We start from the raw sequence: 25,889 nt of genomic DNA on the forward strand, positions 1-25,889 counted from the left end.
TCAGTGGGGCTTTCATCTGAGTCAACATGCATAGGACTGCACCATCTGTCCCATCCAACACTCCCTTTCTGGTCATACTAGGACCTTGCCCTCCACAATTATGAAATACGCTGGAGGAGGGATGACAAATGTGTGTGTGATCAAATTTCTTAGGAGACCTGCCTCAAATTTTAAGAAGCCAGATTATGTAGACGTAATAGCCTGGGAGTACAATATTACTATTGATCTAAACCCTCCATTTTCCTGAACCTACTCTACCTATTTCACAGTTAAATTATCCAGCCTTTGCTTATATCTTACCAGGCTTCCCCCGCTCTGGTTTCTAAATAGGCCAGTAGTGGAAGTGAACACTTATCAGCTCTAGGACCTAGCTAGCTAGCCAGCAAATCATTGCTCAACCCCCAATTTTCTCAGACAACTGAAATACAACTTTGTGATGTTTGCTGCAGCATTTAAAATTAAACAGCCCTCTCTTTTACAAATCTCACATTGGCGTGCGCGTGGTGGTGGGGAGACAAATACTCAAATGTCATAGAAATCTGTGAAATTACTACTGTTCTGAGAGTGATATTGACTTTCAGCCTTCCTCAGTCTGGTTGTTTTAGACTTCAAGTCCCACCAACCCCAGCCAGCATGGCCATTGATCAGAAATGCTGGGAAATATAGTCTCAGACATCTGAAGGGCACCAAGTTAGGGAAATATGAAATAGAGAATGGCCTCAAATGTGATTATTCAGGTTGCATTTTTAAAAAATTTCCTGCCACTAGCACTCTAACAAGCAACACAGTGACAATTTAAAGCTTCTTGCATGTGCAAGCAGAATGAACTGGCTAGAAAAATCGCTATAGAAACTGTAGCGCACTCTGACGTTTTTGGGTACAATCTTCCAAAGCAGGATTCAAGGGGCAGGACATGTGCCTTGGCTCAAACCCCTGGTAACCCCAGTTAAAACAGCTCTGGTGGCAGGGCTGGAAATGGTTGCCTCAGGCAATGAAGATAAACTGCTAGTCAGAGGAGGCAACTCTCAGCGAGATGAGCCAATGGTCTGAGCAGTTCTTTATATATCCCCACATTTTGATGCAATTTTGTGCACACTTGCTTCAACTGCAAGCATGGCTAAACCTTCCCCCATTGCCAAGAGACAGACTAGACAAGACGGCGAGAGACCTGTATTCGAATCTCCCGTTTCTTTTTAAAAAGAAAAAAAGCCACAGACACCCACTGATTAAGTAAACAAGCAATGAGCAATTTGATCAACCATACAAAGGATAGCCTATCATTTGCAATAGGACATATAATACCATATATGCTAATGTAGTGCCGGTGTGTTTTATACCATGCCAAGATCTTGGTATAAACCAGCCTTTCCCAACCTGGTGCCCTCCAGATGTTCTGAACTTCAGTTCCCATCAGCTTCAGCCAGCATAGCCAATGATGAAGAATGTTCAGAGTTGTGGTCCAACACATCTGGAGGGCACCAGGAAGGCTGGTATAAACCATAGAACTGGGAGGAGGGAATGCATGTCCATACTTTAGGCATGTATTTCCCCCCCCCCATTCATCTTAGACACACACAAGCACCCAATTCACTGTAATGAAAATGAGTCCAATGCCCCGTTAATGAAACACTCCAAATGCACATGCAATTTGAGGTGGGGGTTAACCCCACAGAACACTCTACCTCTTTATTATAGACCCCATCAAGCATGCAATAGCACAGATCATTGTGTCTGGAGGGATTTTAACATTCTTCTGGGGTCAGCTATGACCCCAAATATATGTTAAGAGAACACACTTACCGGCATCCCACACAAGTAGCACGCCTGCAGATAAACACGCTTTTTAACACCCGAAGCCCATCTGGATCAAAGGAAGCCAAGAGCCATCTAGGCTAGCAGACGGGCTGCTGCTGTATGAAACGGCTCCAGCAGGCGGGATTATTTTTGACTCATCCTCCTCAAAGACAACAATGTAGGCAGGCCCAGGCACATTGCCAGCGAGGAAAGCCTTGGCCTTAGACCAAGTACATTACTCCAAGTGTTACTACCCAGCCCATATCGTGTTGAAATGGGGTCGGCTCATTATGCATCTTGTGCAAGAGATGCGGTGTGATATTAGTCCCCCAACGTTATCTTGGTCATGCGACATTAGTTCCCAAAGTTACACACATTCCTCTGGAGCATAGGAGGACGTGATGCTTCTGTAAGTAACATTTATGTGTTTGCAAGTCTGTAATAAGCACATCAATGCTACTTGGCCATGAAACACGATGACTAGCCTGCCTAATCCCATGTACTTTTTTTCCCAATCAGTTGCATATGGATACTAAGGGGGCAGAATTAGAAGCAGTTTTTGCTGCCCAATTGGCTGGAAGTGATTCTTGCTCCCGAAAGGCAACTAGGCTATGTACAAACTGCTACTTCAGATTACCAAGGTAAAAGAAGTGATGACCATGTCTACAGTTGGTGCAATTTAGTTTGATAACTACCAACATTCGGGCCAGAGGAGAGAGTTTATAGCAAACTAGATGGAGAAAAGATGTATTGTGTTGAGATCAAACATGGAATATTTAACAGAAACAGATTCCTTCTTCCAATCCTTAGGAAGATACCATACCATCACCAAATACAAAAGTAATACCTGAAAACCTGATTTCATCTTCTGAGACTGTGCCTGGGCCATCTTGTAAGACTCGTTTTAATCGATTTATTTGGAAACCTTCCACATTTAGAGATAAGTGACCGGTTACCTAAACTACCAGATGTTTCAACAGTGCTGACTTAATTGTTTCTTTAAACAAAACGGGGGGGGGGGAAGATGTGTGGATAGTGTCATTATATAGTTTTGTAATTAGAGGACACTGGACATAGTTGTATCTGGGTGGAGTCAAAAGTTTTCAGCTGCTCTTCTGTTCCAAAGAGCAATGAAAGTTGGTGGCTAGTCAGAAGACATGTGGGGAGAGAGATAGCGAGGTAGGTAGGGGAAAATAGCAAGGGAAATAGGTAGAGGAGAGAGAAACAGTGAGATAGGGTGAGGGGGAGAAAAATAGTGAGGATAGGGGCTGAGAGTGCAGGGAAATAATTAGTGGGAAAGAAAGAGCCAAGGCTAGGTGCTACGAAAGGCGAGAAAGAAGGTTAGGGACAGAGTAAGGAGAGAAATAGTAAGGAAAGGGGTTGGGTGAATTTTCTTTAGCAAGGTTAGAGGCTGGGAGTGGAGAGGGGGCGAAAGCGAGAGTGCGCGTGCGCAATAGAATTTTATGGATGGCCCAGTTGGACCACTCACAGTTATGGTTGGGAACACCATTTTGTGTGTTTTCCCAATAAGGGCAAAAAGTCAGTTCTGGGGGCATAGCCAAGCTCCCCATTGTCCAACCTGCCCCAAATTTTGCATGTAAATAGCTATGTAATTTTCTGGTGGACTACCTAAGTTTGGTGCATAACAAAACTTATTATGGGATGTTATCGGGGAAAAGGATTCACCCCTCATGTAGTGCCTCATGGGCGGAAGTTAGCGTTGCCCTTTGAGATATAGGTTTGTGGCGAGTTCATTCAGTGGATAAGCTATCGTGGGTTGCTGGGGTTTTTTTAGTATGACAATTTATGGCGGTTTGTGAGTTATGGTTGAACCATAACGCCAGCCCCCTTTCAAACCAGAATGCACCTTGGGCAAAAGGACCCGAACATGTGTGGCACGTGACGAAGGCCAGGGTCCCATTAGGATGCACACATGACTGTTGAATCAGTCAACAGCCTGAGTGCTCACACCTACGAAATATTATGCATATCAAGGCCATAGCTAGACCTAAGGTTTATCCCTGGATCGTCCGGGGGTCAAACCTGTTCACCTAGGTGACACACAGGGGATCCAGTGCTCAGGCAGGGGCGAACCCTGGATGATCCCAGGATAAACCTTAGGTCTAGCTGTGGCCCAAGTCAAAGCTGTCCCCTCATTTCATGTTGATTAAGCATCTCTGGATCCCTGGATGCCTATAGTCTTATAGCAGTGAAGAGGTTATTAGCCTGAGCGGTGGCTAACAGATAGGAAGCTGGGCTACAGAAAGAAAGCCAGCAATTTACAGAACATGTGATAACTGTTTGATCCCCATTGGGCTGCACCATCGCTGCGGGGGTTAACAGCCCTTGTAGCCTACACCTTTCGTTTCTCTTCCTGTTATTCCCAGTTGTCCCAATCTTGTGCCATCACCAAAAGCTGCTAGTACTGTAGGGGCAATACTCACTGTAGTAGCTTAGAGGCTTCAACAATAGGTTTGTTCATGGTAGCTGAAAATGCATCCCCATCTAATTACAAGCCACTACAAAATAGATCCTCAGCCCGATAGCCTATTAACAACGATGACCAATACCATTTGTAGCTATGTCACATCCATTAGTAATTAATAAAAATGCCCAAGGTGCAAGGGACTTTACAGAACTGCACTTGATCTATGTATTATATGAAATAAGTAAATTTATAGAAGTTTATACAAATAAGACATGATTGATAGTGCACATCAAATTTCAGAGGATGTGAATATTTCCAGTCCAAAAAGAACCGTATCACACGCACCAATCAATTCTAACGTATATGCATCATAACAAACATCTCAATATCATAACAAACATATCAGTCCAACCTTGTTCATGGGGCCTTACTGCTGGACACGGGCCCTCAAAAGATGCCTGACCATCCTAGCCTTGATGATGGCCCTAACTGAAATACTGAGATTGTCCTTGCTCAGTGACCTATTTTGAGGCATTTAATCAAAAGAATGCCAATGCAAATCAGAATTGCCACACTGGATCTGTTTGCTGTAGCAAATTAACCCAAGGTGTTTAATACTCCTCTTTCTGATTGCTATCAAAACAGAAGATTGAAAGATACTTCTAGACTTTAAGGTGTAGTTATCAGCAAAGTCCAGATAGGAAAATTAATTCAGGTAGGAAGTGGAGGAAATGTTTTAAAATGGAAAAGGAACTGTGAAGTTTGAGTCTTACTGACTCAGGAACTAAACATCCCGTCCCCAAAAGCTAGTTCAGAAACTATTGCTAGCTATAGCCTTAAAAACTGAAGAAGAGACATGGTCAAAGTAAGAAATTTCCTAATTTCTCTATGACCCCAAAGCCTCCCAAATTAGTCAAGCTCTGTTAGCAAAAACAAAAGAAAGAACTGAAAAAAAGTTCTCCTAGGGTTCAGTTGCTTTTTGATTCAATGACTCCCCTAAACTTTCCAGCTTTCTGGTTGGCCTTTTTTTCTTTCTTTTCAGTTGCCAACTGGAAATTTGGTTCTGGATTGGTGAAAGACATATTGGGTGGACAGAAACCTGCCCCCCCCCCACAAAAAAATTCTTTTGTTCATAGTTTTATGCAGCTGATGTTACCTTAGGCTTTATCAGGGTATATAAGAACATTCCGGACTCATGGAACTTCTAGCTTCCTTATAAGCCCTCTTTGAACCTCAAAAGGGACAAGAGTAACATAATCCAGGGTAAAGCTAGATTAACTATTAGCTGAGAGGCCCAACCCTTTGATGAATACAATGTTTGCTAAGCTAATCAAAGGAGGATATGGATTTTCAACCCGTAGTAGCTGCTTAGAAGAGGGAAATTCATCAAATGCATTTTCTCTCACACACGCTTTACACAAAATTTACCTGCCAAAGTTCTCTCTTCTACACAACTGTTGGGGCCGCTTCTGCCTGCCTTAGTGTCAAGCACGTTGGGAGGTACATAGGTGCAAAACACATCATATGAGCATAAACCGAATGTTCTGATATGGTCACTATGATTCCCAGTTCTCTATGGCAACTGCACGGTGAATGGCTAGGAAGAAACTGAGGAAACAGCATCTTTCCAACATCCATTAGGAAGTCTTCGGCCATAGCTAGACCTAAGGTTTGTCCCTGAATCATCCAGGGGTCAAACCTGTTCATCTAGGTGACACACAGGGAATCCAGTGCTCAGGCAGGGGCGAACCCTGGATGATCCCAGGATAAACCTTAGGTCTAGCTGTGGCCTTCCTTTCTCCCACCTTTGCAAGCTTCTCCTTCTTCAGGCTCCTAACTAAAACCACATTTTCTAGGTCAGTGTAAAGCTGACCTACAGTGAGTAAGTAGTGGCATGGTACATTCGGACTGAGTCACAAAACTAGGCACAGAAAAGTTACCATGTGGTTTCTTTATTACATTCCAAACTCGGTTCACAGGCTCACCGCCCATGTTCTTTTGTTTTTGAACTTAATCCTATGCTACTCCCTCCGTACTGAACTCAGTTTAGGTTTCCATGAATTTGGTATCGATTTGCTCAACAGCCCTCTTATTTTTAGGGACATTTAGATTACTGATAGCCAGCGCAGAATAGCTCTTAACATACTACGAGTCAATTCACATTTATCAGCAGTATTGTGGGAGTTGCTTTCTGATAACACTTCAGATGCTGTAACCTGTGTATGAAAATGCTGTGTGGGAAGAGCCATTGATGTGGTTCCTTCCCCCAGGAAGATTACCAAGCACACAGGTGCCTGCATGTATGTGAAAAAGAGTTGCATGACAGGCGCCTGATAGCACCTTCATACAGAGGTTGCACTAAGTGGGAAGAGGCCACGGTGAAGTAGCTCTCATGCTGTCAATAGTGAGCAAAATGTAATAAATGTGACGTAAAAATAAAATAAACCCTGAAAGAAACATTTTGCATGGTTGGGGGCTTCTCTGGGCAGTAGCCAACACAACACACTGGCAGTATTGTTGATTGAGCCCTGGAAGGCATTCTTTTTAGACTATGTATATCTTCATTTGCATTTTATGCTGTGCATTTAAAAAAAGCCCCACCATTATATTCCATTTCAACCACTGGAAACACTTGATTTCAGTGGTTGAAAGGCAGGACATAGATGTTGTTAATTACATTGTTAGGAAACAGTTCTCAAAATACTCCAACTGTATTTATTATTAGTCAAAAGTTCTTGAACGTTGCTCTTGGGTTTTGTGTGGTTTCAGACTAACATTCATTCTTCTGCTTATATCCTGTTTCTTCTTTTAGGAACAGAAAGTTCAGGACCACTTCAAACATGCATTTTTAAAAGGTGCACGACTGACCTCTCATACCTGTGCATACCTAAAAACGTACAGCATTAATGCAGCATAATAAATGGATCATACAGACACAGCCCTCAAGGGGCCATGATCCCAATTGCTGCTCCTTATGAAGTATACAGTTCGTGGCAAATCCAAGTCTCCCAAGGCAGAATGTGCGAAATGCTATGCTCCCCAACCTGGCAGAAGTGCCGGACTACAATCCCCATCATCTCCAGCAAGCAAGGTCATTGGCCACCGTGGCTGGAGATGATAGGAGTTGTAGTTCAACACAACTGGAGAGCACCACATTAGGGGAGGCTGCCCTACTGGACTGCTGGGCTTGTCTCAAGGAGATAGAGGTTTAAATCTCTGCTCACCTATAATGAAGTTCACTGAGAGACCCTGGGCATCAGTCACACGCTCTCAGCCTAACCCACCTCAGTGGGTGGTTGTAAGAAAGGAATGGGGTGACCTCTCCTCTGTGTGTCACCCTGAACTCCTGGGAGGAACAGCAGCAGACAAATGTCACAGATCAAGAAACTGCTCTCAGAGGTGCTTACATGGAGCATGGAGTGCCCCTGCCAGGCACAGATCAATGCCTGATTCACACCCTCTTGCCCTTCAGCAATGCTGCAAGACCATACACTGCAGCCAGTAGATGTGCATTACTCAGTGAAAAAGAATGAAAATGTAGCCTTCTTTACTTCTCTTTCCTTTGATCAGCCGCTTCAGCCTTGAGCAGAGCAATTAAACACCTCGATTAGACATTAAAAACTCATCTTTCTTGGATGACTCAGTCACAATCACTACAAATTCAATTGTGCATATGATTCAATCCGTCCCCCCACCCACCCTCTCCCCAGCAATGCCTGAACTGCGTAGCTCCAGCGGTTGCACAACCACCCCATGCCCCGAGAGGGGAATCACAAAGGGAACTTTGGGCTCAGTCAGCATTTGGCAGCAAAAACGACCATCCACTTCCAAAGCCCACAGATGTACCAGAATTAAAATATTGCATTTGCATCGTTAAAGGAGCTCTGTCTGGCTTGCAAATGAACCTGTAGCTTTGGGGATGGGCAGAACACACACTTTGCATGAGGAAGGTCTCAGGTCTAGTCCCCAATATCTGCCTTAAAAGCACAGGGGTTGGAAAAAGAACATGAGAAGCAGCAACCCTAGTTGTATTGTGAACTTTATTTTCTATCACATACACATACACACACACACACACACACACACACACACACACACACACACGCCTTATTGTGCAAGTCTAAGCATTCATATTCCAAAATCTCACCAAACTGAGATTGACTTCCTCTGTGGTAACTGTAATTTGGATTGCAATATTATAGTCTTAAACTTTTCTTCCAGTTAAATGCTATAGAGCAGGGGTCCCCAACCCCCAGTCCACAGACCAGTCCACAGTCCATGGCCTGTTAGGAACTGGGCCGTGCAGGTGAGCTGCTTTTACCCACCCACCACCACCCCAGCGTACCTGGGCATGGGGCAGCTTCTGAACGGCGCGCCCAGCCAGAAGCCATTCTGGGAGAGCGATTTCCGGGCGCATCGTTCCGAAGCCTCCTGCCCCAGCGTTCTGGCTTCGCTTCAGCTGGGCGCCCAGCCGAAGCGAAGCCAGGATGCTGGAGTGGAGGGGGGGGGCTTCCCAAAACCATCCCCATAAACCCCCCACCCCGGTCTGTGGAAAAATTGTCTTCCATGAAACCGGTCCCTGGTGCCAAAAAGGTTGGGGACCGCTGTTATAGAGCGCCATTTGATCTAATAACTTTGCTTAGCATTGCACTCCAATCTCAAACATGTTTACCTGAAGTTCAACTGAATTCAATGGTACTTACTTCCAACTAAGTCTGCATAGGATTGCAGTCAATGCAAAAAAAAACCAAACAAACATAGTGACTTAGATTCAAGACCTACTGAAACCAGAGGAGGGCAATTGCTGTTCCTAACAAGAAGGTGGCAATTCATGACTATGAATTCATTTAATATCATCCCTAGTGCTATTACTAGACTTAACCATGCATGTTTTACTGAACCCACACCCTATGTTCGACTCATTATATAGGAGGAAAGCCTTGTTGCAGATAACAGAGGTCAGAAACGGGTATAAACAGGACACACATGGAAAAAGTCAGCTGAACAAGTGGTTACGTCTCAACATGGGTCAAGAAAATCAATCTCTATGGAGGCAATTCCTTCAGTGTTGTTTGGGAGAATGCGTGTGACACCTTGTGTTGTGGACTCTGTCGAGGTGAGACGCTATTGAAGTGAGATGCAAGACAAAGAGCCCCAAACAGAATTCCAAAAAACACAAGGAAATGCCTTGAATGGCCAATTTCCTCAAAACGCACCATACGTCCGCCTTTTGTGTGTGTTGGAAGGGGATTTGTTGTCCCACCTTCTGGCCACTCCAGAAGAGTGGGCCCAATGAAAATCAGTAGACTTAGACTAAGGATCAGCTACTGGAAGACTATGGGCCAAAATCTGGCCCTTTAAGGGATAATACCTGCCCGTACCCAACTGCCAGCACTGTAGAGGCATCTGGTCCCACAGGACTTCTTGGCCGGCCACACAGGAGCTTCCACTAGCTCAGGGTGGGCATCTTGTGGTCCAGCAAATGTTTTTATCCAACCCACTTGGATAAGCAGCAAGAAAGTGGGTGTATTTCAGATCAAGCACCTAGAGAGCTTCGGCTATTGGGCGGTATAGAAATGCAATAAATAAATAGATCACGTATGATTATTCCGCTACAGCAACTAGATCGTTGGCCAATACCCCTTTGTATACACAAACTATTAATTTAGGCAATTAAATGTACTAGGCAGGCATGCCAAAGAAATAAATCTCTTTGCTCCAAACTAAAGGATAATCACTTAGCAATTTTATTATATAGGGCCTGTCCAGACAACATGCTAATACATGGTTAGGCCACTAAACCTTTTGCAGCAAATAGTGAGCGTGCTTAAACCATGTTTATGTAACCACCATGAATAGGAAAGGTTCACACAACACACTAAGTCATGAATCACATGACATACTAAGCCATAATGTTTAACTCAAAATGCTTAACCACCATGGCTTAGCGTATTATCTGAACAAGGTCATTGAAAGGTATATAAGTATCACAAGTAACTTAATAAATAAATGTATAAAGAGAGTAAATAATCACAATGGCTTTTCAACCTGCCACTGTAGCTGTTTTAACATCAGCTTGGTATGCAGACTTTAATGATTGCTAATGCTCCATGCTGTAAAAAAAAGGAAAAGGCACCTACTCATTTCTGCACATCAAGTTGCTGTTCAAGGCACAAGAGCAGGCCAACTATTTTCTGCTCAGTTAGCAACCTTCCTCTTCTTTGCAATTTGAGATACTTACATGGGAGCAGGCTTTTGGATTTTGCAGAAACTTGCAATACAACGGCTGAAATGGTGCCCTGGTTTCATTAGATTTACATTCCTACCCACAAGCCAACTAAAATGGAATACTTGTACTGAACACTGCCTGCCTCCTAATAATGAACCTTTTTATATTCATTCCAAACTACTTTCTTATTTTTTAAAAAATCAAAAGCAGTAAACTAACAGTCCAAAGCACCAATCGAATCTAAACAATTTATACATTCTAGGACAGCTAGTACAGAAGTTACCTAAACTGGTGTACGGCTTCCCCTTGTCCCTTATAGATAGGAGTGATCTTTCTGTAAAATAATATGCTTGGGAGGAAATCTAAAGGCCATATCTTCCATATTCTCAATAGCTAGTATTACTGATTTCTGCGGAGCTTTAGGATCAATTTAATTATTACCCTGGCCCTAGAAAAATATACTTGTAGATGAAGGTGTTAGCAAATGCATTGATCCCACTGAGCAAGCCAACACAACAACATCTGTCACAGTCCAGTTCTATTTTTCCTTACTTGGAGGTAAGCCACATCCATTTCAGCTCTCAGCCTTATTGAACTGTTTTGAGGAAAATATTGATTTTATTATTATTATTTATTGCATTTGTAATAAATGCAACCGCCCAATATACTGGGCAGTTCACATAAGATAAAAATACTTTAAAACAATATACAAAGATTAAAAACCACAAAAACAAGCAAAAATACACATACAAGCTTTTGACTTGCAGATTGCACTGAACTCCTTTTAGCATAATTATTACGAATGAAATGCCCTGTCTAACTTGGAGGATCACTTCTAGATTCCTAAAACTGCGAGGAAGTGTTTTTCCTCTTGCTTCGTAATTATAACCAAAGTTCAGTGATTTCAACAGAGCTTCCAAATCTAGGCACGGGGGTGGGGTGCGAGTTTACCTCAATGCCATTGAAGGACATCAGCTTAAGTTGTTTGTAAGGTGTACGAGTAGGGAAGGTAAGCAGAGACTTGCATCAAAATAACCACCTTGAGCTCTTTTTTAAATCAAAATGAGAGGTTATTTATTAAATAATTAAATAAAAAATAAAAGTTAGTAAATAAAGCAGACTTTGGGGAGAAAAATATATGTGACCTGTTGTGGGCATTTCACACCCAGTCTCAAGATGGGGATTGCTGACTGAATAAACTAGTCAATGCCAGCTACCACAGCTATCAGATTCATCTAGGTTGATGAAGAATTCTGGAGAATCTGAAAGCTTGCCCACTCTTTTGTGACTCTGTGGTTGGTCCTAAGAAAAGTGGGTGTGTGGGTATTTCTCTGTCTCTCTCATGGACCAACACAGCTTTCTTTGACTTTTGTTATTTTGAAAATAAATGATAGTTTATTCATGAGATCCATTAAAACACATACCTCCCCCTCCAAATAAAAAAAAGTTCATCCTTGGCCATTTGGATAGCATCCAATGTTAGCCCTGCATAGAGTAACGGCCATTGAAATGAATGGGATTGAAGTTTGTCATGTGTCTACTTTAACTTTTTCATTAATTTCAATACTTTGCATAGGACTGGCATTGCATACATTGACTGCAGCACACATCAGACCCAGCCAGGAGGAGGGAAAACCTCCTAGGACAAAACCTCTAGCCAACCATCAGGAGCTATACTAGAGTGTCCAGATTTAAAAGAGGGCAGGGCTCCTGCAGCTTTAACTGTTGTGATGAAGAGGGAATGTCACCAGGTTCCCCATATGTACAAATGACACCTGCTGAAATTCCCTTTTCAATGCAACTGTTAAAGATACAGGAGCCCTGTCCTCCTTTTCATAGGGTCACCCTAGTCAACACTGATAATGGGTCCACCACCACTGAGGGAAGCAGGCTAGCTCAAGGATACAGGTCAGACCATGGGGTTTCCTTTTCAATGCAACTGTTAAAGATACAGGAGCCCGGTCCTCCTTTTCATAGGGTCACCCTAGTCAACACTGATAATGGGTCAGCATCCTCCACCACCACTGAGGGAAGCAGGCTAGCTCAAGGATACAGGTCAGACCATGGGGTTTCCTTTTCAATGCAACTGTTAAAGATACAGGAGCCTGGTCCTCCTTCTCATAGGGTCACCCTAGTCAACACTGATAATGGGTCAGCATCCTCCACCACCACTGAGGGAAGCAGGCTAGCTCAAGGATACAGGTCAGACCATGGGGTTTCCTTTTCAATGCAACTGTTAAAGATACAGGAGCCTGGTCCTCCTTCTCATAGGGTCACCCTAGTCAACACTGATAATGGGTCAGCATCCTCCACCACCACTGAGAAAAGCAGGCTAGCTCAAGGATACAGGTCAGACCATGGGGTTTCTTTTTCAATGCAACTGTTAAAGATACAGGAGCCCTGTCCTCCTTTTCATAGGGTCACCCTAGTCAACACTGATAATGGGTCAGCATCCTCCACCACCACTGAGAAAAGCAGGCTAGCTCAAGGATACAGGTCAGACCATGGGGTTTCCTTTACAATGCAACTGTTAAAGATACAGGAGCCCTGTCCTCCTTCTCATAGGGTCACCCTAGTCAACACTGATAATGGGTCAGCATCCTCCACCACCACTGAGGGAAGCAGGCTAGCTCAAGGATACAGGTCAGACCATGGGGTTTCCTTGTCAATGCAACTGTTAAAGATACAGGAGCCTGGTCCTCCTTTTCATAGGGTCAACTAACCCTGCCTGCCCTTTCGCAAGGACTGCACAGAACCCAGTTTCTGCAGTGTTTCTCCCCCCACCCCCTTTGCCCTTTTCTCGCACAACCTCCACAGCTGGGCTACTGCACTACTCACACTCACGAGAGATGCTCCTGCTGGCGCACCCTCCCGCAGAGGCCGCGGCCGCTCGAACCAGGTGCCTCCAGCCTCCCCGAGCCCAACCTGTCGTTACCTGCCGCTGCGGCGACGACACAGGACTTTGCTTCTGGCAGCCCTGCCGCAAGCCGCAAACCTGAGCTAGCAGGAAAAGCGCAGGACGGCAAATCGATCCCTCAGACACTGATGCACAGGAGAAGGCAGAGGTCCTGTTAAGACAACACGCTAAACCAGTGGTTCCCAAAGTCGGCGATACTGCCCCCTTGGGGGCGGTGGGATTGCATAGGGGGGCGTTAAGAGGCAAAGGGGTGGCGGGGGGGGGGGCGCTCAAGGTGGTCTTTTCGGTACCAGGAGTTTTGGTTACAGAAGGAAATTTCTGGTTGCTCTCCTGCACTATGGAGAGTGGATCAGAAGCTCCTGGTTGCATTTCCAACATCTTATTTGGTGGAATGTAGTTTTAGTGTGGTCTGCCTACTTCTCTCCAAGCAAAGAAATTAACTCCAAATTACTAAACGTGGTGATTTAAGGCTCATGTTAAGTGACTTTAAACCAGACATTGGGAAACTGGTATCACTTCATCAATCCCATCCATCACATTAAGAATTTACAGAACAGTGAGGTACTCTACCCCAGTTACTAAATGTGATATCTAATATTCTTGCTTAATGACTATCAGACTTTGAAAATATGATATCACTGGGTCACGTTCATCAATTATGTTTAATTGAATAAACTAAAAAAAGGTAATTGGACTTTGAATTCAATTAATTGTTACTGTTTTGAATTTTATTGTTATTATCTTCCTTAGTGGGTCGTTGAAAACCACTATTCTGAATAATGATTTTAATAATAAACTTTATTGCATATTATTATTATTATTATTATTATTATTATTATTATTATTATATTTATTTGTATCCCACCTTTTGCCCAATGCTGGGCCTCAAGGCAGCCTTACAAAGTTTAAAATATACATGGGGGGAGGGGGAACAAAACCATAAACAATTAAAAAATACACAAAAAAATTATAAGACATTAACATAGATGGAGGGCTGGATTACAATAAAATGTAAAACATCCTAGCATACATTCAGAATTTCTTTCCTTTGTGAAAGGAAAGCCTAGTCACCTATCCAGAGAGAGTCTGGTTTGACTATGAAATGCGGTGACGTGCAACCTCAGTCTTACTAAGCGAGTCTGTCTTGGGTGTAAGAAGACATGCTGCTTAACCACAAAATTCCCTTAATTAGTTCCTTAACCACTTTGTGGTTAAGCAGCATGGTTTAGCGCGTTGTCTGAACCAGGCCAATGACAGCTGTGGAGGAGAGAGTTAGCCTCTATTTATTAAGTTGGCTAGTCCATTTGCACAAAATAATACAATAGTACAGTTGCCAACTTTTCCATTTGCTCCTGTAACTCTGCCTAGTCTGACCCACAGACATTAACAAGTAATTATGTTTATCACCATGCCGTGAAAAGGCACCGCCTGATTTCTGCCCACCAAGCTGCTGTTCAGCACGCAAGCAAGCCAATCTTTTTGTTGTTGTTGTTCTGGACAGTTGGAAACTTATGTGCAGATCTGCCAAATGCACCCTATACAGTCTCTAGGATACTCTTAGGGGAAAAGCTGTGTTGCAGCCAACACCCACAAGTTTCCATACACTACACACAACTAGCTTTCATGGGCATACATGAGTGCTGTGCTACAAACACAGTCACCATTAGACTTACTGCACAACTATCACGTATACAGTGAGAGCAAAAGGAGAGCCCTACTGGGTCAGACCAAGGGACTATCTAGGTCATAGCTGGCCCAGGGCATTTTGCTGTCCAAGACAAAGAACAAGATGTTTATAATCCTCCATTCCATGTACAGAAGTCAGCTGGACTAGCAGTTGAATCTTACATCAACACTTGGGTAACCATATGTAAAGGACAGGGCTCCTGTATCTTTAACAGTTGCATAGAAAAGGGAATTTCAGTAGGTGTCATTTGTGCATATGGGGAACCTGGTGAAATTCCCTCTTCATCACCACAGTTAAAGCTGCAGGAGCTATACTAGGGGGACCAGATTTAAAAGAGGGCAGGGCACCTGCAGCTTTAACTGTGGTGATGAAGAGGAATTTTCACCAGGTTCTCCACATATACAAATAACACCTGCTGAAATTTCCTTTTCAATACAACTGCAGGAGCCCTGTCCTCCTTTTCATATGGTAACCCTAGAGGTCTTTATCTTTAAACAGGATGCAGACTGAGTAACTCTTCTATCTTTAAATAGGAATCCATCTTCTGTAAACCAAGAAGATACCTGGCCACTCCACCTTAGGTCAAAGTGATGAGGTTGATAGGGTGACCATATGGAAATGAGGACAGGGCTCCTGTATCTTTAACAGTTGCATAGAAAAGGGAATTTCAGCAGGTGTCATTTGTATATATGGAGAACCTGGTGAGTGGTGAAATTCCCTCTTCATCACAACAGTTAAAGTGCAGGAGCTATACTAGAGTGACCAGATTTAAGAGGGCAGGGCACCTGCAATTTTAACTGTTGTGATGAAGAGGAATTTTCACCAGGTTCTCCATATATACAAATGACACCTGCTGAAATTCCCTTTTCAATGCAACTGTAAAAGATACAGGAGCCCTGTCCTCCTTTTCATATGGTCACCCTAGTCAACACTGATAATGGGTCAGCATCCTCCACCACCACTGAGGGAAGCAGGCTAGCTCAAGGATACAGGTCAGACCATGGGGTTTGCATAGCTCTATCCTCCAACAGACGGAATGGCTGGGAGGACTCGGGTGCAAATTGCCAGGGCAATGTCACTGCCTTCACCCCACTCCTCCAGCATCTACCGCCTAAGGTCATCACCCCACTCTGCCTAATAGCAAGGCCGTTCTTGTCATCCTGTTTCCAACAGCAGCCAGCCAGATGCTAACAGGAAGTTCAGAAGCAGAACAGGAAAGCACTAAGCCTATGCGGCAGGGTCTTGTTATTTACTGTGTTATCTGTACAGCACCATGTACATTGATGGTGCTATATAAATAAATAATAATAATAATTATTCATCCCCCCTCCGCCCCACTAGCATTCAGAAGTATACTGCCTCAGAACCATACTCAAGAGTGAATCAGTTGAATTTTTCCCTCTGGCTGTGCAGCCTCCATTTCTGGTAACTGGCCAAGAGAACAACCTATTTAACTTCATATGTAGGTGTGTTTTTGCCTGTAGACAATTTCCAGAATTGAGTGTCTTTAAGTTCTACATTTGGTAAGATAACATTTCTCAAATTACTTCTCCACCCATGGCAGGAATGTCTCCACAACACGAAGACTGTGCAGACTCTTCACCCTCCTGAAGTATCAATTAGAAACAAAGAGTCAGGAAGGCATTATTTTTCCTCGCAGCAGTGGCCATGGTGTTCCATGCAGAAACTTTCCTTGGTGTGAGTCATAACATTACCATGAATCTTTAGTTTCTGCAGGTGTCAACATTTCTAGATGAGTTTAAAGATATTTTCCCACAGCAGAAGGTTATGAAAGGTGTCGCACAATAGGAAAGTCTTTGCTGCCCTTCTAAAACTCAAGAAGGAGCAGCGACCAAACCTGCTCGGGAGTTCCAAAATTTGGAAGCCACTCCCTAGAAAACTCATTCTCATGTTCCCCACCAAATATACTTCCAGAAGAGGCAAAGCAGAGTGGTGCCTCAGAAGCACATGATTACCTGGTCCCCAGCTATTTAGGACTTTGTAGGCAATGACTAGCATTTTGAGTTGTGCCCAGAAAAAAAATAAGAAGCCAGTGCAAGTGAAAAAGCAGTGCTGCAATATGTTCTAAAAAAACAACCACTAGGGAAAAAAAAAAGACTTTGGCCACTGCATTTTGCATCAGCTGGAGTTTGGTATCCAAGTCATTGGTATCATTCAAGAAAGCCTGGAGTTGGACTGCCACTATTCACTTAACCAACATGCTTGAGAACCAAAGTAAATAGGGAGGTAGTTAGGGTGACATTTAATGTGTTTTTTTAAAGCAGGATCCTAATCACTGCTCCTTTCTGCATAGGCATTCACAAGTGCCACCACACATTAGGACAAGCCTCCTCTAGTCACCTTCAAAAGCAAGAAAATGCAAATGTCAAAAGAGTGCATGAAGTATCTTCAAACCTCCAAGCAACTGGTTATACATCTTCAGGGTGAATTAGCTGAGAGTTATCCATCAAAACAGAACAAGCAAATCCTGTGGGGACTTCCCTCTCTGTGTTTGCTCTATAAATTTATGTTTTATATATGTTTACTCTAAGACCCACTGTGTTCAAGTGCCGGTTAGGGCCAGTTTTGCATATTTCTGAAGCTTAGCTTGCAACTGTAAATCCTGGAAATCGTAATGTATATTTTTGGTGGAGATGCAAGCACTCATGGCTTTTTTTTTTGTAAGGAGAATATGATTATGAAATGATAGGCTAGTTATTTAAATGCATTAAATTTGTTATTGAATTCCATTGAGGATCGAGTGCTGGACTAGATGGACCCTTGGCCTGATCCAGCATGGCTCTTATTGTGTTATAATTTTCAAAACTTAAAATAAAGATAAGCAATTAATTTGTAGTAACAAACATTGAAACTATTATAAATTTTGTTTGGCCATGCTTGAGACAGAAAACAATTGTGAGCTTTAAACAGGACCTTTTCTTAAGATTGACAGGCATCTTATTCTTACAGCTAAAGCAGGCAAAGCAAGTAGGCAATGGTGAAATCAAAACCAGCACCCTAAATTCCTACATGGATTAACCATATAGGCTGCAGTCCTATTGATTGCACCCTTGGTGATTGGAAGACCTGAACTCAAAGTTGTCCGATCATCCAGCGCAGAACAGGAGGAGTGACAGAAGGGATCTTCGCCTCCCTATCTTTCTACCCTGCAGATTTCCTTACACTGGCTTGGTAGCCTATCAAGTGAGGACATTTTCCTGGGGGAGGGAAGGAGGCTCAGGATAACCCATATCCTGACCTCTCTGGCTTCCTCCCCTCCCTGTCTCCTTCCTTACTCAAGTGGTTCTGGAACGTCATTCTCTCCTTTATTTACAGTGTCATTTAATATTGTTCCAATTCACAAAATAATTCACATCCAGCTGCCTAACAATTCAAGTAGAGCAACACAAGTTGGATGAGATTTCCAGTAGCCCAACATGGTTTCCACGTAGGACCTGTGTACCTATCGAATCAGAGAAGGGAGGCACAAATAGCAGAAGACAGGGTTGCCCAAGTTCTAAGTCAGGGCTGTTTCTGACATAGCAGAACAGCAAATCTGGTTTTGCCTCAACATGTGTACTTCAGTTACCACACGTAAACAATAACAGCCTAAAACTAGTATGAACAAAGTTGACCATCCCTTCTGGTTTATATTGGAATCAGTGAAATTTGCAGAAGTCAGCAGAATGGGCGTCTCTACAGAAAACTTCCTTGAAGCCACAGTGCTGCCTACTAGAAAAATAAGCAGGCACAATCTGCCACAAGATGTGTATGAGAATGAAAGATGCAGAATAAAAATAAAGATACTAGAACTGTTACATTTATTTTCTTAAATATTAAAAATAAAAAGCATATCCTATCATTTCCACGTACAATATTTTTAAAAAAACCACAATATTTTTCCTTTTGTCAGTTCTATAACAGTTTGGCAACTGCTTGTTTCCTCTGTTCTGCAGTCATGTGCTCACAGGCTTCCAAGACATTTGCTACAATTAAAGTCTGTTGAATTGTTTTGGCCTTCACCCAAATTCTTCCATTCATTCCCAAAACCAGCTCAAAAGGATAAAGTTGTCCCAAATCCTGGATGATTTGACTGTCCGGAGCTAAGAGTCTGAAACCAAAATAAAAGAAGGTAAAGCGGGAAAAAGGTAACACATGTTACTGGTAAATTCTTCATATTTCAAAGGATTAAGTCTTCAATTTGTAGAAAGCTAGATTATTTTCTACCGGACCTAGACATATCCATGTAGGAGTTCAGAATAAAGTGGAATTGCAATCAAAACTCCTTTTAGGCCCACTCATCTTTGAACCTAGGAGTTGTGCACCAGAATACCACTCCACCCAATAGTGGATGACGATATAAAACTGTTCCTGGATTGTAATTCTTTAGACTACTGGCATGGGAGAGGGCAGAAGGAGGGTATTGCTCTTCCAAATGTAGATATAAAAATACCCTTCACCTAAAAAGAACTATGCCAAGGAGAACAGTTCTTGCTTGGCCTTCTTTCCAATGTTAGAGTTTGGGTTTTTTTTTTGTTTTTTTTAAATGTGCATGATTTCTTTTTTCATGGAGAAAGATTCAATTATATGATCACTCTCCTCCCCCAGCCTAAAGTAGTACAGTTCAGAAAGAGTTTGTATCGGAAATCCTGATGGAATGTTGTGTTGATAGGTAGCTTTTCTTAGAAGTAGAAGCTCTTGATCAAAGCCAGATTCCAGCTGGACATCAGGAAAAACTTCCTGACTGTTAGAGCAGTATGACAATGGAACCAGTTACCTAGGGAGGTTGTGGGCTCTCCCACACTAGAGGCCTTCAAGAGGCAGCTGGACAACCATCTGTCAGGGATGCTTTAGGGTGGATTCCTGCATTGAGTAGGGGGTTGGACTCGATGGCCTTGTAGGTCCCTTCCAACTCTATTCTATGATTCTATGAAAGCCTTTTTAGACTTACAGCTTTGTGGGAATAGACAAAGACAAACACACACGTGGAGCATGCAAACATAAGTGCATGGACCGTAAGAACTGGCCATGGATTATACCTAACAATCCGCATGGGTACAAACAAGCACAGCCTCCTGCCCAGTTGCCAATTCCACTTTGAATCTATTTTTGGAAACAACCCTGGAATGCGCTATCACTCAGTTGTTGTCATGATGTGCGAACCCTGCACATCATGGGTTAAAAAAAACACAGAGATTTAACCCAATAACAAACTACCATGGATTCCTGAGTTGTTTCAGAAAGCAGAAGTGGGCAGGAGCCAGTATGCTCAATCATGCTCACTGTTTTCGATCTGTGAACCATGCCCTACAGAGTTTATTCGAGTCAAAAAATCAGGAAACAAACTGTATGTGTGTGCACAAATTGGAATTGTTGTTCTAAATTAATCATATTTATACTGGGACAGAACCCCATTGCTTTTATTCATGATGTGTCAAAGCATGCGTTTCAAAGCACGTGTTTTCAAGTGTCTCTTTCTGGCTAAAAAGTGAACTGTACCTCCATTTAGGAGTAGAATATGCATTACAAGGGAGTACCCTGCCAAATATTACACAGAGTTGTGCACATAATTACATTTGAGAAGTTTCCTTCAAATACACAGACTCAGAACTGTTCCTCTTTCGATAACCCGTTTTGCTGAATCATCGGAGCTCGATTTGCTATAGCCCTTATAGGCTATCCTTTTTTAAAGTTATTTCAACCATGGTTTATAATGACTATGGCAAAATGATATTAATTCTAGTCAACAGTTGTACCAAAATATCAATTGCTTCCGTGACCTAATCTAGAGAAGGGCACGAAGGAAATCATTTACCAAAGTTTCCATTCCCAAGAAGTTAAGGCATGCTAATAACAAATCTATCACACTTACTTTCTTACTAGGCCTAATGACACCTTGAATAAGAAGCCATCTTGTCCAATCCCTCCCATTCCATTTGCTCGGCCACTACTGTCTATACAGACTACTTCAGGTTCCATATCTTTATTGGCGACAATGAACTGGCCGTAAATAAGGTCCCCCACCTAAGAAAAAATAATAATGCACATTCAGAACTATTCCATCTATTTATGTAACATTTCATGACAGGTGTCCAGTGTTGCACTCTACCTATTATACATATATGCAGAGCACTGAGAAAAAGCCATGAGGCATGTAAATAGCTTTGCTTTTCAAGCAGCTCTTCTTGGTGGGCATTAAATTTATTTGTGACCAGGTGCTTGTAAATAGAGACCATATTGTTGATGTGACATGAACTGAAGTTTCAGCAAAAACAGCTCTGCCCAATGACTCTCTCCTGTGCAAGTGATCTTTGGTGTGAGCATAGATGTGTCACAAGTACACAACTTTGTTGATCTGAAGTGTAACTCATACCCTATTCGGTTACGGTTTTAGCTAGTTATATAGTTGCTGACTGTTCTCATTAAACAACAAAAGACATGAGTTGTAGGGTTGGCACATCAGTCAACTCAACAGTCAAATAGTCAAACTGTGGTCTGCTATCCCGATTTAACTAACCAGATAGAATGATCAAAGTTCCCCAAGTTCAGATGTCCAGGGGAACTGTGGTTAGTTCTAAAGCAGATGGTCTTATTTCTTCCACAAGCATGAAAAAGAGGAATGTTGAGGAGAGGAAGCTCATGAGCCTGGGGCTTGTTTTCTGTAATGCTAACCAAGATTTAGCATTGCATCCCAACCAATGAGTTGTACTAGCACTTCTCATATTAACACAATAATGCATATGTACCTGCCCGGACCTTAAGATCATCCACAGGGGCCCTTCTCCGTGAGCCCCTGCCAAAGGAAGTGAGGCAAGTGGCTACTAGGAGGAGGGCTTTCTCCACTGTGGCACCCCGGCTGTGGAATGAGCTCCCCAGAGAGGTCCGCCTGGCTCCTACACTGTACTCCTTTCGTTGCCAGCTGAAGACCTTTTTATTCTCTCAGTATTTTAACACTTAATTTTAACTTAAATTTAAATTTTACTGTTCTAATTCTGTATTTTAATCTTATATCAATTTCTGCTGCGTGGTTTTATCCTGGTTCTGCTTTTTATACTGTATTTTGTATTTGTATTTTTAGACTGTTGGTTGTTTTATTATGGTTTTAATTTTCGTGAACCGCCCAGACAGCTTCAGCTATTGGGCGGTATAAAAATGTAATAAATAAATAAATAAATAAATAAAATGCATGGATACAAGTACTATTGAGAAATTTATTTAAAATAAAGAAATATATTTATTTGATATGGAAACTTTTACTTATAAAATACATCAAGCCTAACTAGAAGACGTAGCTGGTCTCAAAGCATTTCTTTGGAGTGCACAGCCATCCTAGCTGAGCAGTATCAGAAGATAAAACCACTAGACCCCCCCCCTTAATTATCCAACCCTGTATTTTAAAAGGCATCCAAAAAAGCAAAATACAAGGAGCCTATTCCTGTTACTCTTGGCTATCAAAGCATGGCAATGAGTAATTTGTTATCATATAACTCTTCCAAAGGTCAAGCTCTCATGTCAGGAATTAACAGATAGAGAAGAAAACATACAAAGGAAGTTCAACTCTACTCAAGTTGCATGTGATTTATTTAGCCATGTCCACACGCAGATATTCTCATAAAGCCTCGTGACTAAAAAAAAGCAGTGTTGACTCAACACTGCTATTTTGAACAATTAACACAAGCTTAACAGTGCAATCCTATGCATGTCTACTCGGAAATAAGTCCCAGTGAACTCAATGAGACTTACTCCCAGTTAAGTATGTATACAACTACAGCAGAGAATCATTGCTGTCATCATATCTCAGACTCACCTGCACATTTGGCCTGTTTCTTTTGGTTGCACCTTCAAATGCCAGGTAGGACAAAGACGCTTGTTCACTTCCTCCAACATCCAATTTGAATATGTCCCCAGCTTTAGCGGTCACTATGCCTATCACGTGATCTCCCTTGACTGGGACATACTAGTAATGGAAAGAATAAGGATTTTGTTAAAAAAGAAGAGGCCTTTTAAATATGTATAATACTTTCTTGTACAAAAAACAAAACAAAAGTACTGATGCAATGTAAAAAGCCTCCTCACCAACAATCCACTATCTACAATTCAACCTTGCTATTGAAAACTATAAAAAAAAACTTTTATAATGAAAACATTATAACGAGCATAGCATTCATGTCCCCAAATACTTATACTTAGCAACAGCATTTACATTTGAACATAATGAAAATATTAATTTGAATTATTGCCATCTGGTATTAGAAACGAAAAATGTTAATAAAAATGTGGATGTGATGGGAATATGTTAAAAGAGGTTTATTGATATAAAAATGCCAATACAATATTAATTTTAGACAGTTAAAGGAAATGTTAGTTTCAAGGGCTAAAAAGCAAGAAAAATGTAAGGATAGCAAACAATCATCAGAAGGAAAATACCAGAAACCCAAGCAGAATGAATATGAATATTGTTTTTGTGTGTTTTTCACACAATCCAAACTAGAGGGACAGAGAAAGGGTTATCACATAAATGTTCTAAATGAAAATAAATCTATAAGAGGTACTTCTACATCAAAAGCTTCACATTAAAATAGTAAAGAAATAGGTACGATCCAGCCCACATAAGCATGTGCTTAAGTCTCTCCCACTGAAATCAGTGGGACTGAAAGCTGAATCATGCCCACAGTGACATCACCACCAGGCTACCCATTGCTCACAATGGATGGTGATGGGCCTAGTTAACTGCAAGATATAGGGTATAACTCTCTATTTCAAGGCTGGGAAAGTCCAGATGCCTGAGTACAATGCTACTAACTAGGACTTGGAAATATGGTCCTCCCCCTGCCATAACAGATGATTTACACACCCCTGCCTGATAACTGAGAGGAATTTTGCTCCAGCAGAATCTGCATTTCTCCAAGGTAAGCCACACAAGGTAAGCATCTCCAAGTTCATAAAACAGAGGGACTTACTTCTAGGGTGACCATATGAAAAGGAGGACAGGGCTCCTGTATCTTTAACAGTTGCACAGAAAAACGAATTTCAGCAGGTGTCATTTGTATATATGGAGAACCTGGTGAAATTCCCTCTTCATCACACCAGTTAAAGCTGCAGGAGCTATACTAGAGTGACCAGATTTAAAAGAGGGCAGCTTTAACTGTGGTGATGAAGAGGAAATTTCACCAGGTTCCCCATATATACAAGTGACACCTGTTGAAATTCCCTTTTCAATACAACTGCCCTCCTTTTCATAGGGTCACCCTAAACCTGGTGTCTTGCGGATGTGTTGGGACTACGTTTCCCATGATCCAACTTTCTGGGAGATTATGGGAAATGTAGTCCAACACACCAAGCTAGAGAAGGCTGTTCTAAGAAAACTAGCAGAGTGATTAGCAGCTGGGAAAGCCACCAGTGCAAATTTCCCTTGACATCCAATGGTTGCAGGCAAGCCATACTTTTCTCTGCCTGCGTGCGCTCACACAATTTGGGGATCAAGAGACGAGCCAGATTTACAGAGGTGTTGTTAGGTTTGCTTGTTTGTCTTCAAGCACATTAAGAACATAAGAAGTGTCCTGATGCTGGATCAGACCAAGGGTCCATCTAGTCCAGCACTCTGTTCACACAGTGGCCAACCAGCCATCGGCCAGGGATGAACAAGCAGGACATGGTGCAACAGCACCCTCCCGCCCATGTTCCCCAGCAATTGGTGCACACAGATCCTTTGGAACATAAGGCAACTGGGAAATTTGTGGGGGGGGGGGGGGGAGGAAGACACAGTTTTTCATCAGATGGCAGTACTGTAGATTTTCTGTATTTAATTACAGTATTTGTATTTTTAAATTGTTGGTTGTTTTATTATGCTTTTCATGGTTTTAATTTCTGTGAACCACCCAGAGAGCTTCGGCTATTGGGCGATATAGAAATGATATGAAATAAATAAATAAATAAATAAATAAATAAAACAAAACATGCAGTTATGCATATGCATGCACTGTAATATATGAACATCCCCTAAAATTTGAACGGCCAGGGATGAACAACTGGTGCAAGAGCACCCTCCCACCCATGTTCCCCAGCAACTGCCTGAAATCCCTTTTCCCTTCCTGCCTCCTTATTCTCACAGCCTGAAAATTCTAATCGGGAGGGGGAGGGGGGATAATGGAGCACCAGAGGCTGGCCCCGCCGTCTCCCCATCCACGCATGCGCAGCCCGGCCTTTCCTTACCCGCCTCTGCTGGGAGTCCACCCAGTACGTCCCCCCGGAAACACTTCCGCCGGGCCCCCGATAGCGTAACACTCCGCATTTAGTGACCAGCAGGCCGTCCCCGCCGCGTCTCAGCCCCGGCCCACACACCAGCCGCCCCTTCTGAGGCCCACTGGTGGCCAGACGCAGCCGCTCGCCGTCCGCCTCGGCCTGGCCGGGTAGGAGCAGCGCGTCCCCCGGCACCACCACTTGCCCGACCCGCTCCTCAGCCAAAGACGCGCCGCCCCCCGCCATCTTTTAAGAAACCGCCGGTTGTGCTGGCCGGGCCTGAGGCTCCGCGCATGCGCAGAGGGGGACGCTCTTCCGCGCGCCCTCCCTCTTTTGCCAGGCTCGCCCATGATGACTCTAGAGATATAAGTCAAGAGTAGTACTTATCTTATACGCGTCGGGAGGAATAAAGGGGCGAACGTACTTACGTGTATGTGAAAATGGTACCACCATGTCTGTATTCTAGGGTGACCCTATGAAAAGGAGGACAGGGCTCCTGCATCTTTAACATAGGGTGGCCCTATGAAACGGAGGACAGGGCTCCTGCATCTTTAACATAGGGTGACCCTATGAAAAGGAGGACAGGGCTCCTGTA

General features: G+C 42.8%; 2 protein-coding genes across 3 annotated transcripts in view; both read right to left on the reverse strand.

The window, feature by feature from the left end:
• The window catches only part of PRXL2A (peroxiredoxin like 2A), a 31,798-nt gene extending 18,380 nt beyond the window's left edge, over window positions 1-13,418 (reverse strand). Inside the window, exon 1 of one of the 2 annotated variants that reach the window (XM_063133145.1) lies at window positions 13,296-13,418. The gene's annotated coding sequence lies outside the window, so the exon portion shown is untranslated. Of the gene's footprint in view, window positions 1-1,800; window positions 1,939-13,295 lie in introns of those variants that run through there. The other variant, XM_063133144.1, reaches the window with a different exon arrangement.
• A 5,435-nt stretch (window positions 13,419-18,853) lies between these two features.
• EXOSC3 (exosome component 3) lies at window positions 18,854-25,561 on the reverse strand. Its single transcript, XM_063131662.1, has 4 exons — window positions 25,268-25,561; window positions 22,863-23,012; window positions 20,928-21,079; window positions 18,854-19,166 (listed from the first exon to the last, which is right to left on the reverse strand). The coding sequence occupies exons 1-4, from the start codon at window positions 25,538-25,540 to the stop codon at window positions 18,971-18,973; spliced, it is 771 nt and encodes a 256-aa protein (XP_062987732.1). The 5' UTR covers window positions 25,541-25,561; the 3' UTR covers window positions 18,854-18,970.
• Between the last annotated feature and the right edge of the window lie 328 nt (window positions 25,562-25,889).

Source organism: Elgaria multicarinata, chromosome 8 (genome assembly GCF_023053635.1).
Source record: "Elgaria multicarinata webbii isolate HBS135686 ecotype San Diego chromosome 8, rElgMul1.1.pri, whole genome shotgun sequence".
Lineage (NCBI taxonomy): Eukaryota > Metazoa > Chordata > Lepidosauria > Squamata > Anguidae > Elgaria > Elgaria multicarinata.